This window comes from Mesocricetus auratus, unplaced genomic scaffold, assembly GCF_017639785.1.
Source record: "Mesocricetus auratus isolate SY011 unplaced genomic scaffold, BCM_Maur_2.0 Super-Scaffold_100015, whole genome shotgun sequence".
Lineage (NCBI taxonomy): Eukaryota > Metazoa > Chordata > Mammalia > Rodentia > Cricetidae > Mesocricetus > Mesocricetus auratus.
The window spans coordinates 36484862-36500518 of record NW_024429198.1 but is presented as its reverse complement, the minus strand read 5'-3'; the positions used below and the strand labels follow the sequence as shown (position 1 = coordinate 36500518).

General features: G+C 47.5%; 1 protein-coding gene across 1 annotated transcript; it reads right to left on the bottom strand.

Moving 5' to 3' along the window:
* Positions 1–5132: 5132 nt before the first annotated feature.
* Zadh2 (zinc binding alcohol dehydrogenase domain containing 2) lies at positions 5133–13924 on the bottom strand. The gene is made up of 2 exons (XM_005065399.4): positions 13616–13924; positions 5133–7897 (listed from the first exon to the last, which is right to left on the bottom strand). The coding sequence occupies exons 1-2, from the start codon at positions 13822–13824 to the stop codon at positions 6973–6975; spliced, it is 1134 nt and encodes a 377-aa protein (XP_005065456.1). The 5' UTR covers positions 13825–13924; the 3' UTR covers positions 5133–6972.
* Positions 13925–15657: the final 1733 nt, after the last annotated feature.

Here is a 15657-nt window from a genome sequence, read left to right as displayed (position 1 = left end):
CTCAACAAGAGTTCCACGGTGGTTATTACAGTGACATATTCACAAGCACGTGCAGGTATTGTGACTTTTCCCTTAAAAGGCCACAGCCTCCTCAAGGACGATAATTCTATTAAGTAAAAGCTACGTGTGTGTTGTCACGGCACATGTTCCAAAAGACCTGATCTGAAGGTGTCAGAGACCTGCTGTCCTTTCATCGGGAAATTGTAAAATAACGGTGCTCACTCACTATCTGTGCAGAGGCCTGCTGGCATTTTTATTTGGTGCTAGGTTATAAGGACTAAACTATAAATGGTGGTCTCAGGTCAGGGGATAGGGGGCGTAGGTGTGACAATGGATTCAACTTTCAGAACAGGACAACTGGGGATGGAGGTCCCAGGACTGTGTCCTCTGTGGAGCTGTAAGGAAAAACTGTCAGGGCTCCATGAGCATCAGATGGAACCTGGGTTCGTAGCTGAGTCCTCAGGGTGATGCTCTGTTGGAGAAGCTGGAAATGTAGTGGCAGAGAGCAGCTGCTATCAAGGTTGCAGTAGGTCCAGGATGGAGGTCTCTGCAGAGACTGTGTGAGTGCCTATCTCAACACTCAGGGTGTGGCTTCCAGACCTGCAGTGTCAGCCTCCCCCTGGGAGATACAAGTTCCTATGTCCACCCCTCACTATCATTTTAGCAGATGACTTGTGTACATATCACAACACGAGAAGGAACACTACTCTAGAGAAAAATAGGCTCGGTCTTAGTCTGAAGACTGTCTAAAGTCAGGTGGGGATGACATGAGCCATCATGAAGTGTGTGTTCTAACCAGCCCACCTTTAAAGTGGGCGCGGGATTGATGCCTCAGTACCTATACCACTGTGAAGGTAGTATTGAAATACGTAAAAAAGTGTAAGTCCCCAGATGCCTCAAGATGTGTCAAACTTGAAATGATGAGCATTATTCAGTACTGATTCTTTAGTTTTGACTTCTGGACAATGTAGAGCTGTTTTTTGTCTTGTTTTTTTATTTTTAACAGCTGAAGTGGTCCTTCAACTCAGCTTCATTCCATACACACTGATGTACTGGGGTGTAAGTAATTCCCCCAAACTTGCATTGAGTAAAAGCCCTCAAGGAGACAATTCAATTTCCAAATGTAAATTCCAGCCACATGTAGAGGGAAGACTATTGCTACCATCCCCTGGTGAGCAATGAGGCTTCCTACAAACGTGATTGCCTCTGACATTGTTTCTGCTCTCCAGAAGTGGCTTTTCAACGGTAAAAGAAGCGGTTTCTGTTGGGAGAGGGTTTGCTGCTGTAAAGCTGAAAGTTTATGCTTGTTATGCATGAGTTTGAGGGAAGAAAGACAGAAATGATGAGGAAAGACAGGAACGTTCAATGTCCTGTCGTTTGAACAGCTTTTTCCCCCCTTAGCCTTAATTATGATCTGTGTGAGGTTCCTACCACGGCCTAACAGGAAGCCTATACCCACTGGGGTCTCCTCTCTGCACATCCCTCACCTTCAAGCAATTTCTGATACCAGTGAGGGAATATGCCCTCCCTCATGGGCTGAACTTGTAAGGTGAAAAATTGGATTTCAGTTAGAATAGCAAATTCAAATTTTAGATATTTTGCTACAACAGCAAATATTCTGGTGGCCAGTTATGGTGTTTCTGATAGGCAAGAATGAGCATCAAACTCATTCTATCCAGTAAATAGTATACACAACTTATATCTGGTAATATTGGTGTTTAAGGGCATGCTGACCTTTTAATAGTAAAAACTAAATAGTGTGTGATATTTATTATTTTTAATTTGTGTGTGATTTTGAGAGTACGTCTGTATATAAGTGGGTGTATGTGTGCCTGTGTGTGTGTGTGCATGTGTCTATGCCTATGGAGGCCAGAGGTTAACCTCAGATTTTATTCCTCAAGAGCTCTCCTCCTTGTGTTTTAAGACAGGGTCTCTCACTGGGACCTGGGATTTACTGATTAGGCTAGGTTGTTTGGCCAGCTAGTCCTCAAGCTCCTCCAATGTCTGCCTCCTTGGTGCTAGGATTACAACTGTGCACCTCCATGTCTGGTGGTCTTCATGCTTGCAAGACAGGTCCTTTGCCCACTGAGTTATTTCTTCAGTCCCAGTAGGTTTAGATGGTAAACCAAATCAATAGAGCCCCAACTCTACCAAAGTCTAAACATGATACCGTCCCTGGGTTTGCCATAGTCTTGTTCATCTGAAGGTTCTTCACAAAGTCCAGCCATCATTCTGAAACACCTGCCAGTTATATGCTGAAGGACCCTGGCCAGTGGCAAACGGAACTGTGCAGTCTGGGAGGGGATCTACGGGAGTTCTGTCTTTTGAGTCTAGTGGACTCTCTGATACTGGCTGGACAAAGTGCCCGTTCCTCCTAGGCCCAGCTTCACATTTGTGAAGTGGGTAGAGCTAGTTTACTCTTCAAACTCTAGTGCCCCCAAGTAATATTTGGTCTTACTTGTGAAGGCCAGGGAAAGATACCCTTTCCTGATCTGTGTTTCTGCAAGGAATGCTGGGGGCTGGTGTGTATGGTCTTAGGGCCTGCTTCACTTCCAGTGACCACAGGAACTGCTGATAGGAATCCCTCCAACCCTGACTGCTGTGTTTCGAGGGTGGCTGCCACTTCAGCAGTGTCACCAGACTGTTTTCTGAGCCCTTAGCATAGGTCTGTCTTTTGTACTAGATGCGCCACCCAACAGCAGGGTATGTTCTAATTATTATTTTAATTTTGTGTTGGCAGCAAGATACTTTGAGGGGAGGCACTTCCTTTGGGGGGCTATTCAGATCTCCAAACTTCTGGCTCAGGGCTTCTCAGCACACATGAAGAACATATTGGTTTTCCCCTAAACCGTCCTCTGTACAGCACTTACCCTACTGCTTGCGGGACCCATGATATGTTTCCTCCATTCATCTGTACCTCCTGGGATGGGGGACCTGCACAGAAGGGAACATCTACAAAGGGCAAAGCCAGCATATCCAAATAAACATTGCCTAGTACTTACTGCCAGGCATGCGTCACTGGCTGCTGGGTCCCAGTGAAGAGTTAAACAGAAGCTGCAGGCTTGCACAATCAAAATATGCACCGTACTTGACTTTTTTTTTTCAGATCAGCTCTTTGCTACAAGAACTTCTTGAAATGACATATACTGGTAAGACATTGTTTTGTGTTGTGTGTTATATTTATCTGGGGCTTGGGTGGGAGCAACCTCTCCTAGATTGCTCACAGTATCAGTAGTTAAGGTTCTCACAGCGAACAATAGTCCTCCTTCTGAGATGAAATAGTGTGGTGTTAAAAGACTAGAAAAAACCAGAATTTCAAGCTTACAGCAGTGTTGTACTATTGACAATCAAGCTCTGCACTTTGGCTTCTGTTCTGTGATCTTAAATATCGGATTCTAAGACACTGTAGGAGACATGGTTGCAGAAGCTGTCCAAATAAAAACCAAAATAGAACAAAAAGTCCTCAAACAAAACAAAACCCCAAACTGAAAAATTAGTAGTTTGCATATATATTTTACAAGACTATTATAAATAACAAAATATTTTAAAGAAGTATAGATGAGTAAGTATAAGTTCATCAAATCAGACCATTTTGCATATGAGCAGCCCCATAAAATCTGTAGAGCTCAGGAAATTAGAATTGCAAATGGACAGTCCTAGGTCTTATCAAATTTATTCTGGAAGCTGCATGTTGCTGGTCTGGCTTTATAGGATCTGAAATATGGCATTTACTTCATGTGAACATGTGGTAAAGTCATCAAGGAAAGTCTCTGGCCCTTTGCATAAAGCTTTGTGTTAAAGGGAATCTTGACTGGTAAATTTATGCAGCCTGTGAGTTCCACAAGGGGTTAAGACATTACAGGTACAAGTCAGGTGGCCATTATAAATGTTACCCAAATAAAAGTCCAAAACAGGAAGCCAAGAAGCAAGTCCCTAAGGCAGGCAGTGTCTTAAATGATATCATCTGTCAAGTTTCCAACATCTTATGGTAGGGACACAAAAAGAAGCTTTTCGTGGTGCTGGGATATTATGACCTCATTAGCTGTGGCTCTCCTCCACATACAGCACAGGGTTTCACTGTAATAAGCTGCAGCTACTTCTCACACACTAGCAATAGATAACTACTGAAGCAAATACTAATGACCATCTATAGGGGCTCCGTTCCGTTCCTGATAAACCCCATCCGGTGCAGTCAGACAACAACAACACGTAGAACCGATCTTCCTTTGCAAACCAGTGCCTAGAATTTGTGTGTGTGTGTGTGTGTGTGTATGTGTGTGTGTGTTTTGAAATCAATCAGCATCTGTAGTTTTTCTGAAAAGGACCAGAAATTACATTGTCTGTGCATTCAAAACAGTTTGAAGGGGTAGCAGCTGACTTTTCAGAAGTCCTGACCAAACACTTCAGGCCTACCTTCGTGGTGAAGCAATGATCTGAGAAGGCCACACTGAGAACTGAGAATTCATTTACCCCACATCGATGCTCTGCCCTCTTCCCTTCCTTAGAGCAAAGCTGACAATGGCTTTGAATTGTGAATGCACTTTCTGTGATATGGGACACCATAGAGTGTGGACCCTCACACTGTCTCATCTCCCATTAGTGACTGGGCCTGAACAACAGCCCAAGGGAACCAAACTAATATTCAATTACAAGCCTAATTTTAAAAATCCTTTTTCACAAAAATTAAAAAAAACTTTTAAAACATATTTTGGGATTACTGGAATAGGCAGAATCATTTGTGCTTTTTTTCCTAAGAATAAATGAAAACAGCAAGTACCATAGTTCCTCTATCTGGGGACTGAAAGACATGAGGTTTCTTTTTCTTTTTGTTTTAATACTGTTTTATTTTAAACCTGGGTGTTTGAATTTTACTTTTACGTAGCCGAATTTAGTATATTCCCTCAAAACATTAATACATTTTTATTCCGTAGCTTAAGGGATCCATCAGATAAAATGTTGGTCTTTCATCTTTATTACCCTCCCATTAAAATGAAGGAAACCGGGACTCACTTCAGTTTAGAAGAGGCAATTTAGTTGGTAATGTCCTCCATCCCGAAGCCTTTTCAGAGGGAGAGTGCATTATCACCGAGATTTCACACATCTATCTGCATAGGAAGCAACTGAGCCTTTCAGACACATACTATGTTAAATTTAATAATAGTCTTTGATTAGATTATTTTATTACAACATTTTTCCATTACCAGTCATTTCCTGAGCATACGAACATTCATAAAATCTGCCCTCCCTCCCCGTTTGTTATGTTTGTATACAGAAGAGACAGCACAGCCTTTCCTGCTACAGTGGCTAGGTCTGAAAGGGACAGATTAATAACTGTGCACCACATTGGACGAGCCTTGCTTGTCCCCTGCACCAGCAGCCCTTTGCTATGACGAGGACACAAAGAGCCTCGCGTCAGGCTGCTACCCTTCTTCATAACTCAAAAGCGTCACAGTGGCAATAGCCTCCAGTGCTATTTGTCTTTAGTGCAGTTGTGACACATCAGCATGATCCATAATTTGGCAGCTATTTACCGTGACATTTCCCTTCAGTGCGGCCATAACATTCAGTGAAGCCATTATTTGGTTCCATTTACCATATAAATTGTATTGTTGTGCGTGCATGCTAGCAGCTACATTAGGTACCTGAAAATGAGTAAATCTTGTAAAATAGATACTAACAGCTACTCAGAAACAGGATCTCTCTGCTCCTCAGATGCAGGGAAGGAATTAAATCTGGCCCCAACTTTTCATAAGAGTACTCTTAATTGCATCCCCATTTATTGAGCACATTTGATGTACTGAAACCCAAGACTGGAAAACAATCTGACAGGCTTCACCTTCAATTAGAAAGGCACCGTGGGGTTTTGATCCCGTGACAAAAGTGGCAGGCAGCCCTTGGGCACCGAAGGTGAAGGGCAAGCAGATCAGATACGGTGCAGTTTGAAGAGAAGCCGGCATGTAGGCTGACAGACAGGACTGCACCAGGACACAGCACTAGAGCAGGTGGCTCATTTCTCGCTAACACAGAAGCAAAATGGGAACACAGGATACCTGACCGCCATTCCCTTCCTGTCACCAGACATCAAGCTTTCCACACCAACCCTTTGAGGAGAAGCAGAGGGTTGATTTTAGAAGAACTGGGTGCCTACTGTGTTTGGAACTGTGAGACTTTTGCTCCTTGGGGATAGGAAGTGAGCTGCTTTTAACCTTTAAGTGCTAGAGTGAACCCCTCCTGTGATCCTTGTTATTGCATTCCATGAGCCTCCTGAGGAGGTAGCACAGAATTTTCCCTTCCTCTGCACACAATTGTTTTCACAAAGTCCCCCTAAACCTAAACCATAGCTTTATCTTCTAAAACCCACGGTTTCCAACAGTCATTTCTTGAGACATGAACACACTCTTCACAATCAATCTTACCAGGATGTGAATTCAAGCCACCAAAGAGCAGATATGTCATTAAGACATGCAAGTTTGCTGATTCACTTTTCCAGTGACTTACCAGAACTTGGGAGACTTCTTTCCCAAATGTCTGTTTAGATAGTTGGGGCTCCTTGCTAAGCATATGGACCATGAGAATGCCAGGCTGACCGGCACTACCTGTTCACCTGTGGAGTACTTAGGAGCAGCTGTTTCCAAAGCAAAGGAGCCTTGGTGAGCTATTTGAAGACTGATTTAAAAAAATCTCATCAAGCTGGGGACATACTGACTCGATCAGGTCTCACATCAGGAATTAATTTACTTCCCTGGAACAATAAAATCTGGAATGAGACCGTCCATGACTAAAGAACCAAATGTAAACGTTTTACCTCTTAGCTATAGAGAGAACTTTTATTGAGGCACATTATTTTTACCCCCAAGGAGGGGGGAGCAGAATTCATTAACACTATACTTTTGTTTTAAGATATATTTTGTTCAATCTAAGGCATGGAGCATTTGTTTTCTTTCTCCTATGGTTTGTGTCACTGTTCTGCTGTCATAGCTTACTACTAACACAGTGAGGTAATTCAACCACAAGTTTTCCCGTATTTTTCCCAGTGTACATATAGTCAACAGCCCGGAATATGGAATCCAGGCCAATGAACCTTCCCTCTGGAGCCTGATGTCCCAGGTCCATCTCACAGACCAAATCCCCACGAGTGTACAGCTCCAGCAAGTGTTCCATGGCGGCCTGGTACTTGGAGAAGTAATGGTTCAGAAAGAAACCTCGGAGACTGGCAGACTTCTTCAGGAGCTTGGCTGGCAGAGCTCCTGCTTTTATAGGTGAAAGACCCGCAGGGCTCTGGTAGCCAGAGATAAACCCAATTATTATCAAACGCCCTTTGGTGGCTAGGGCATCCAAAGCCAGGTCAAACATGGCTCCCCCAACAGACTCGTAGACTACATCGACACCCTCAGGGTACTCCTGCTTCAGGATTGTCTGCAAGGCCTCTGCTTTGTAGTTGATGGGGCGATCACACCCAATGGATTTCAGAAAAGCTAACTTTTCATCCGACGAGCAGGTTCCAATGACATGGCACTTGGCTATCTTAGAAAGTTGCACAGCAAACTGGCCTGTCCCCCCAGCGGCCGCTGTCACCAAGACTTTCTTCCCTTCTGACAGCCCTCCGAGCTCTTTCAGGCTGATGTAGGCAGTGGTGCCACTAACAAGCAGAGTGAGATACTCGGGTTTCACTGAAGGCAGGGGAAAGGCAACCTTAGCAGGCACCACTGTATACTCAGCAAAGGATCCCGGAGCCACATAAGCCACGGCCTGGCCCACCGTGTACCTAGCACTAGCAGAGAGGCCTAAGGCCACCACCTCACCAATCCCTTCAAAACCTATGTCAAAGGGGGGCTTCACGGATGGGTCATAGCGGCCAGCAGAGTAGTTGATGTCAGATGCATTAATACCAACGAATCTAGAAGAAAACAGACAGAGGCATCAAGAGTCTTCCTTTGTGGGAGGCCTTCATATTCAGCATAGGGGGGAAAGGCCTTTCTAATCCCAGTGAGTGTAAAAGAGCTATGGGACCTGACAGAATTCGGGACAGTAACTCTTGCTGTTTATCTGAAAAAAAAAAAAAGAATTTGAATATGTATTAACTGGAGTTTGGGCAGATTTTATTCTTTTGTAGTTTAGGAATAATTTCATATTACTGTAATCAGCAAGTGATGTATTTGTATTTCCTGTGCTGCTTACTTTTGTCCTCTTTCAAAAGAAAGGAGGAGGAGGAGGAGGAGGAGGAGGAGGAGGGAGAGGAGGAAGAGGAGGAGGAGGAGGAAAAGCCAGGAAGCCCTCACCATCCACAAAGTTCACTGGAACTCTGAGTTGGAAATTAATTGGTCTCTTGACAGAGATGTTAAAAACAACAGTGGGATAAAATACACCCGAAGAAGCACACTTGTATTGATTCTGGCAACAATTTAACACTTCAGATAATAATAGTAATGACAATGATATTATTAAAGATGGATGGGCATGCAAGGTCATCCATGCGACATGTTACTGCCCTGGTTGTTTGAAATGCCGAAGCAGATTTTCTCTCTGATGTAACTATGCCGCATGAACATACGCATTTTGATTAATTGAACAAAAACTGGGGGAATGGTCTTTATGCAGCATTCGGCATTTAACAGCCTTTGCAGATGAAAAGGGAAGCAAGCCCTCACTGTATTTTCTTCAACAAGAAGCAGAGACCCGGCCTGATTAATAGCAGATGACTAGTTTCGTTTTGGTACCCAGGCTCACATTAGCTGTGAGGCCAGCGTCTACCAGCTTTTCTTTGTACCCAATATACCTTCTAACAAAAATATCCCCATGGGTTAGGGGTGCCTCTTCTAAGAATGTCAAGAACTCTAGCACAGAAGGACCCCAAAATTGCCATGTCCTCCCATAAGAAAGTGAAAAGACGGCAGGAGAAAAAACGAAAAGAATTCACTTTTAATTTATGAACGCAAACAATGACCTGGACTTCCAAACGGTCCCTCACAAGCATCCTCCCATACACAGAGACCTTTCCAGATCATGGAAATAAGAGAACTGGAGACAGTTTCTTCCACCAAGCTGCTCTCAGAAATCAACTTAGTATGGCTCCTACAACTCTAAACTCTGCTTCTGTACTCACAGATAAGGCCCAATAATAAAAAGTGGGGAAAATCAGTTTGGTTCATTTTTCTTCCACACCAAAATGCCAATATTCTGGCTTTTTTTTTTTTTTTTTTTTTTTTTGGTAAAGGGGCTGGAAATCTGCATCGTGTCGTTTTCCCTTTAAATTCACACAGTTCTCCAGCCCTGATCTTCACTTCCTAGGGGCCAGCTCACTAGAGCCAGGCTGCAGGATGCCTTACCGCCCTTCATTCATTGGAAAAGTCAACTCCAGGAGAGAAGGCCACCAGGGTGGGAGTGATTCTTAAGGCTGGTGAACAGGGACCAAGTGCCGGTCCACCCTCTTGCTATTCAGAGTTAACCCTTCCCGTTCCTCTCCAGGCGGTCCTCATTTGGCATCTCAAGGTCCACAAGGGCTGCTTCCCCCACACCATCCCCCAACCCCACCCCGGGAAGAAGCTGGGGCCCACTAGTGCTGTGGCCCAGTGGGTGGGGAGGATCCACAGGACAGAGATGTAAATTCCCTCCTGTCCCGGGCAGCTGAGGCCAAGTTTGGAGGGGTAATAGTGTGGCTCGGCTGAGCTGGGCTGGTTGCTGATGGCCAGTAGGGGCATGAGCTGGAAACACCACAGTGCTCACTATGGCGATCAGCACCAGCAAGTACCGGTGAGGTGACATTGACCGGCAGGCCCCAGAGCCTCTTCCCGCTGGCATCTGCCCTGAGGCATCTGCCCAGAAAGCCGGCACTCCGGGGTGGGTCTCTGCTGGGAACCGCGGCCTTTCCATCACCACCACCCGGGAGTGACATCAATGACCCCACATCCCAGAGCCAGACACAGCTGGCTGCTGGGTTTCCTGGCCCCAGGCACATGCAGAGCAAGAAACGCCAGCTCGTGACCTTGACCTGCAAGCGTTTCCAGTTGCCACTGCCCTCAACCCTACCCCTCTTCTAACCCGTCCTCGTCGTAGGAGAGCAGTTCCAACTATTTCCCATAGCCTGCCTTCTGGTCCCCGTGCCCTCTCCAGCACCTCTTGGTAGTCCATGGTGCCCGGATCCCTGTCTCTACCTGGTACCTAGTTCTGGCACTGCATCCCATGGGCCGGTGGAGACCCGCCACTGCCTTGGACGCACCTTGCTCCTTACCTGGCCTTTATTAGAAGCTGTGTACCTTCCCCTCCTCAAGAAACAAGTTCAAGGGTAGCAAGCTCAAAGAGAAAGAGGGACCTGGTCAAGGAAGGAAGAAGGGAAGTCGAGCCAAAACAAAAACAAAAACAAAACCAAAAAAAAAAAAAAAAAAACCAGGAAAGAAGCGCTGGCATACTTGGAGACCCTCCCTGTACTCACTTCCCCCTTTAATTGCAAATGTGTGCCAGTAATGACTGCAGGACCGTAGCAACCTGAGAGTAGGATACACTGTGAAAACCGAAGTCCAGGCACCACACAAAAATTTAATGGGACCACAGCAGGCCGTTTCCCAAATATATACCCTTCTAAAGACTCTTGGTTATTTATACTACAAAGTGGTGTGTGCCTCGTACGGTTACTGTAAAAAGCGGGCGGGGAGGGGGCATTGCTTTTCTTTGAACAAACACTGAACAGGAAAACTTGGACCACAGGAAGAGTCTTGAAAACTGGGAGACACAGTCGCCCAAACCAGACTTTGCTTGAAAAACAAACAAACAAACAAACAAAAAAAACAGGAGGAGGAGAAGTAAAAGTTAGGGGGGGCGTGGAGAATCTCGGCTTGGAGAGTGAACAGAAATATTTCACCCGCCCTTGAGCAACAAACCGTTTATCAGGACGCCTTCCCCCTCCCCCACTACTCACTGCCATTTCTACAAACTCTTTGCACTATCTTACACTTGAGCAGAAAATCGTTAGGAATATTTGGAAACGAAAACAATCTGTCATTCTCACAAAAAGGACAAAAATAGCACACACGGACTTGACCCGTACTATCTGTCTCTTTTTCTTTTCCGAGGGCTCAGCCGAGGGGGAGAAGTTGTCCCGGTTGCGGATGCAGTAAGGTGATGGCAGATAAAGGGACATCAATTACTGATTAAACAGGGGTTCTGTGCACTCCCTCCACACACTTTTCCTTGGCTGTAAACTTTACTGCCCTAAGCCTACACCTAGCTTGCATAGGCTGCCCCTCCTTGCGAATGAAACATTGTATTTTGCTAACTGGAATGAAGTGTGGAGACAGTTCACTGGACGGAAAACACCCTTCTGAAGAAATGTGTTTGGGCTTAGCCCACTTATTCCAGGGGAGATTTTGTTATGCTAAAAATGAGGAGCCAGTGAATTAAAATGTAATGCAATTAGCACTACTTAGGAGGCTATTGGCCCTGGATTCAAACGAAGAACCAACTTGCGGTTAATTATTAGACTCTGCTCCTTAAAATAAAATGAAACCAGGAAGAACACCGACAGTGTTCATAAGAATAAAAGATCTGCCTTCAGCTGAGTGGAGACTGCTACAGAACAGTAACAGAGAGACAAGGTTCCGCCTGCTTCCAACTCACAAAGTGGTTTCATCTGCCCCCAGTTGTGAATTTAAGGTAGAAGTTAGAAGTCAAGTTGTTCCTATAAAGCACTTGTATCAAAGGGATTCTTGGCAGGCATGGAAGCAAAATAGAGCCGTGGGTTTTAATACAACACCAACCGTTGAATTTTCCAAAATGGAAGTCTACTGCAATCGGAAGGAGCATCCAATTCCAACTAAGATGACCCTGGGCATCCAGGAGAGCTGCGGCGAAGGGGAGAGGCGAAGGGGTAAAGGGAGCCACTAGATCGAACAAGCTTTGAGGGAGAGGGCTGGGGAAGATGTCCCAGAGTTAAATAAACTTAGGGGCGAGAGGTGCCCAGACCAGCAAAGCAGGGCAGTCTCCAGGCACAGCACGGGAAGCCCCACCTAGATGCTGCCTGCTTTTCCCACTTCCCACCTTCTCCCAGCCTGTCCCCCTTGCGGCCCCCCTCCACATTTCACACCTGTTTCAACGAGGGATTTTATGTAAGCAGTTGTGTGTGTTTATTGGTGTTTACAGTCAACACTATATAAATCACAACAATAAAAGAAAATGAAAGCCCGGCGTGGAACTTTTTTTTTTTTTTTAATTTCCCATGAAGTTTGCTCGGAAAGGTTTTCAGTCTATTCTCATCTGAACTTCTGACAAATCACTGGTGTGCCCTGGAAGTTCTATATGAACACAAGCTCATGCCCCTTTTAGGTTGGCAGGACTCAAATTTTTAATCCTCCACAACTGATCATTTCATCGCATAATGAAACACTCCCCTGCATCTGGAGCGGCCATAGCAAGCATGTTAAGGACATCCACGCGCCACCCTCTAAGGCACTCTCCACCCACGCACTCCACTGGATCCCCCACACCCTCAAACGCTAGGGTTCCAACAGGTTTCCAAAAGTTTCACAACCGGCCTTCTCCATTCCTACAGTCTTCTTTGGAAAGTTGACAGGAATCTTTAAACTGGACTGGTTGAGCTAATAATCTTTGCACCCCGCTACATGGGTAGACGAGTTTTGTCATTTAGACTTTCAGGGAACAAAACTACTTTCTCATAGAGTTTCCAGCTTGGGCGCAATCAGAACTCCTTCCTTCCGTAATTACCCAGCTTCCAACCCACGTGCTGGGACCTTCCAGTGAGGGCCAGCAGGTGAGAGAGCACTGGGGAGAAGCCCTCCTGTCAGGCGGGCAGGGAGAGGAATCAGCCAGCAAACCTCAGTGTGGTCCGGTCTGGACTGAGCAGTGAGGTCTCACACTTCTGCTTCACCACTTACTAAAGATTACTGAAGTGGAAAACCATTAAGGTGGGAAGAATCAGGTAGAACGATCAGGTCTGGCAACAACCAGTGTGCCACCCGAGGGTCTGCAATGCATTCAGGAAAATGAAGCCATGCCCCCGCCCAACGTTGGCCCAGCTTGCTGGTCCACGCCCCCACTTTGCACTCAGGGGACAGAGTACAGTCAAATGGCAGCGACAACACGCAGACTAGGTGAACACCAACATACCCAAGGACAGGCTCCGCCAGTATGAGATGGAGGGGACAGGAAAAAGCAAACCGAACAAGGGCCCCCTTCCTCCAGAGCACGTTTACCTAAACGTCGCAGTGTGTGTCCAGGCTGTTGCTGCTCCACTAAAAATTATGGCAACGCAGGAACCGTGGGTGCGCGCGGGTGGGCCGGGTGGGGAGCCTCCCTTTCTGGGTCCCGTCGTTTTTATTTAGGGAGCGGGAGGGGGGAGGAGGGACGGCTGGGGGGGAGGGAGGAATCCCAAATTAAAATAACCCCCGGATAAAGAGGACGTTTTGGTGGCATCGGGTATTCACACCAGCAAGTCACATTACATTCGCCTTCGCCAGATGGCGGCGGGTTCAACTTCCCGGGATCTCGCAAAGTCAGGCTGTGCGCCCAAACGCGCGCCGCAGTGTGGGCAGGCGGGCGACCCGGGACAGTCGGGAGCCTAGCTGCGCGGGCCGGGGACCTGGACGGGGTCGCGCGCCGGGCTCACCGGTTCCGGACGAGGAGGTCTCCGTCCCCGGGGAGCGGCACTGGGCAGTCCCGGCGCAGGGTGACGGCCTCGCGGAAGTTAGGGCTCAGCCGGGTCACCACCAGCTTCTGCATGGTTCGGGGGATGGCGGAGCCCTGAAAGTCCAGGAAGTGACGGGCGTACGACATGTCCACGATGGCTCGAGCCCCGGCGGCCGTCAGCCTCAGCATAGCCTACGAAGCAGCTCCGCCCGCTCCTGCGCCTACGCTGGCCCGGGTCGCGCCCAGCCCCGGCCGCTTGGCTCCGCTCGACTCTGCGCGGGCGGGCCCGCCCCTCCTCCGGCCCGCGCCCTCCCCTAGGCTCCCGCCCTCCCCCTCACCGCCTGGCTCCCGCCCCCGCCCTCCGACTCCGCCGCGCGCCGCAGCCCCCGCGGAACCCCGGCGCTCCACCCCAGGATCCCTGCCCGGCCCCGCGGCCGCCGCAGCCGCTGCTCCTTTAATCTTTTTGTTTTGGTTTGAATCCGCTCGGCTCACACTGGCCTAGGATCTCCTCCGCCCTCCCCTTTCCTCCGGGCGCGGGAGAGGCCCCGGATATCCCCACCCTCCCCACGCACTGCGACTAGATTTGATTCCCCCAGCGGGGGCGGGGGGGCGCCAAGCTAGAGGGCCAGCGCCCTGGCGATCGCCGCCGCCGTAGCCTAAGCGTCCCCGAGCGGCGCGGCGGCCGGCGCAGGCGCCTCCCCTTCCCGTGCGAAGCGTTCACTTCCTTGCAAGGTGGTACGAATCAACCCCGAGCGCGGCCGGGGCGGCAGGGCACGGCCGGGTCCCGGGCCTGGGCCATGGAGCCCGCCGCTGGTGCACGCGTACTAGCACCTTCTTGCTGGCCCTGGGCGCTCAATGCACTGTGCATCCCCGGCCTAGGCCTCCCGGGTTTCAAGCGCGTCGCTCGCGCCTATGCTCTCTGTTTGTCCCGTGCAAGTTGCACGAACTAAGCCATTTTATTTATCTTGGCCTAGATTTCGTGTTTTTTCCATGGATGTTTTAAGTAGCTCCACAATACTGTTACAGCTTTCCCACTGGGAGAGAACACACAGAACTAGATGGCCGAATTCCCAGAGCGCAGAAGCATTTTTAAAGTTCTAGGTGGGGCCGCGGAGGGGTTTAGCGGAATGGGAGACTTTGTAATGATCTATGAAGACTTCATTTTCTCACTCATCTAGAGAGATCTATCTTTCTATTGTGCCATTTTTTTTTAGCTAATTGTGTTCATTGACCATACAATTCACCTTTAAAAAAAATTGGGGCCACATCAAATATTTCCTGACATTTTGTAACGATCTAAGTCGATTCTTTAAGTTTATATTTTTGGTGTGCATTTTAATTTATAAATAACTCCCGTTTTCCACTTAACCTGTAAATTGCAGAAATACAAAAGCCACACCGTCCTTCACTAGCGAAATCTAACCCACAGACTAAGAGTCAGAAGTGAAACATTTTTTTCCCTCAAATGTAGGACGCGCTTCACCCAAGAGCCGTTCAGATCCACGTGGGCGCGTGTGTATGCATGTACACGCGGGGGAGGGGAACTAACAGGTTTAAGAATCTGCAGGAACTGATGTCTGCCTAACTAGACTCAGGACTCATGGGTTCCGCCCGAGATCAGCCAGTGCATTACAACACGGCCCCCTAAATGTCTTCCTGCAATGTGCAATCTTTTATGTTATGCTGTATTAAGATTTCTTTTCTGTGTCATATTGTTTAGCTCCGAAAAAAATAAAAGAAAACAAAGCAATTAAAAAGATTGACAGGTATGGTTTGTGTGAGACCTATTTGTAATTGTCAGGGTGACGTTGGCGAGAGGAGGAGGAGTAAAAAGTGAGGCAGGAAAGCAGCTCGATGTGTCTGTCTATCAGTTGAGACTGTCTGAAAGCTCTGCGATCCGAATGTGTGTTATATTTCAGTGAAAAGAGGAGAGAGGGAGAGCGCATCTCCTCTCTCCCAGGAGTTTGGGGGGGGACAGTACACGCTCATCTCGCCCACCCAGTGAATGTCCGTTCTTCACCC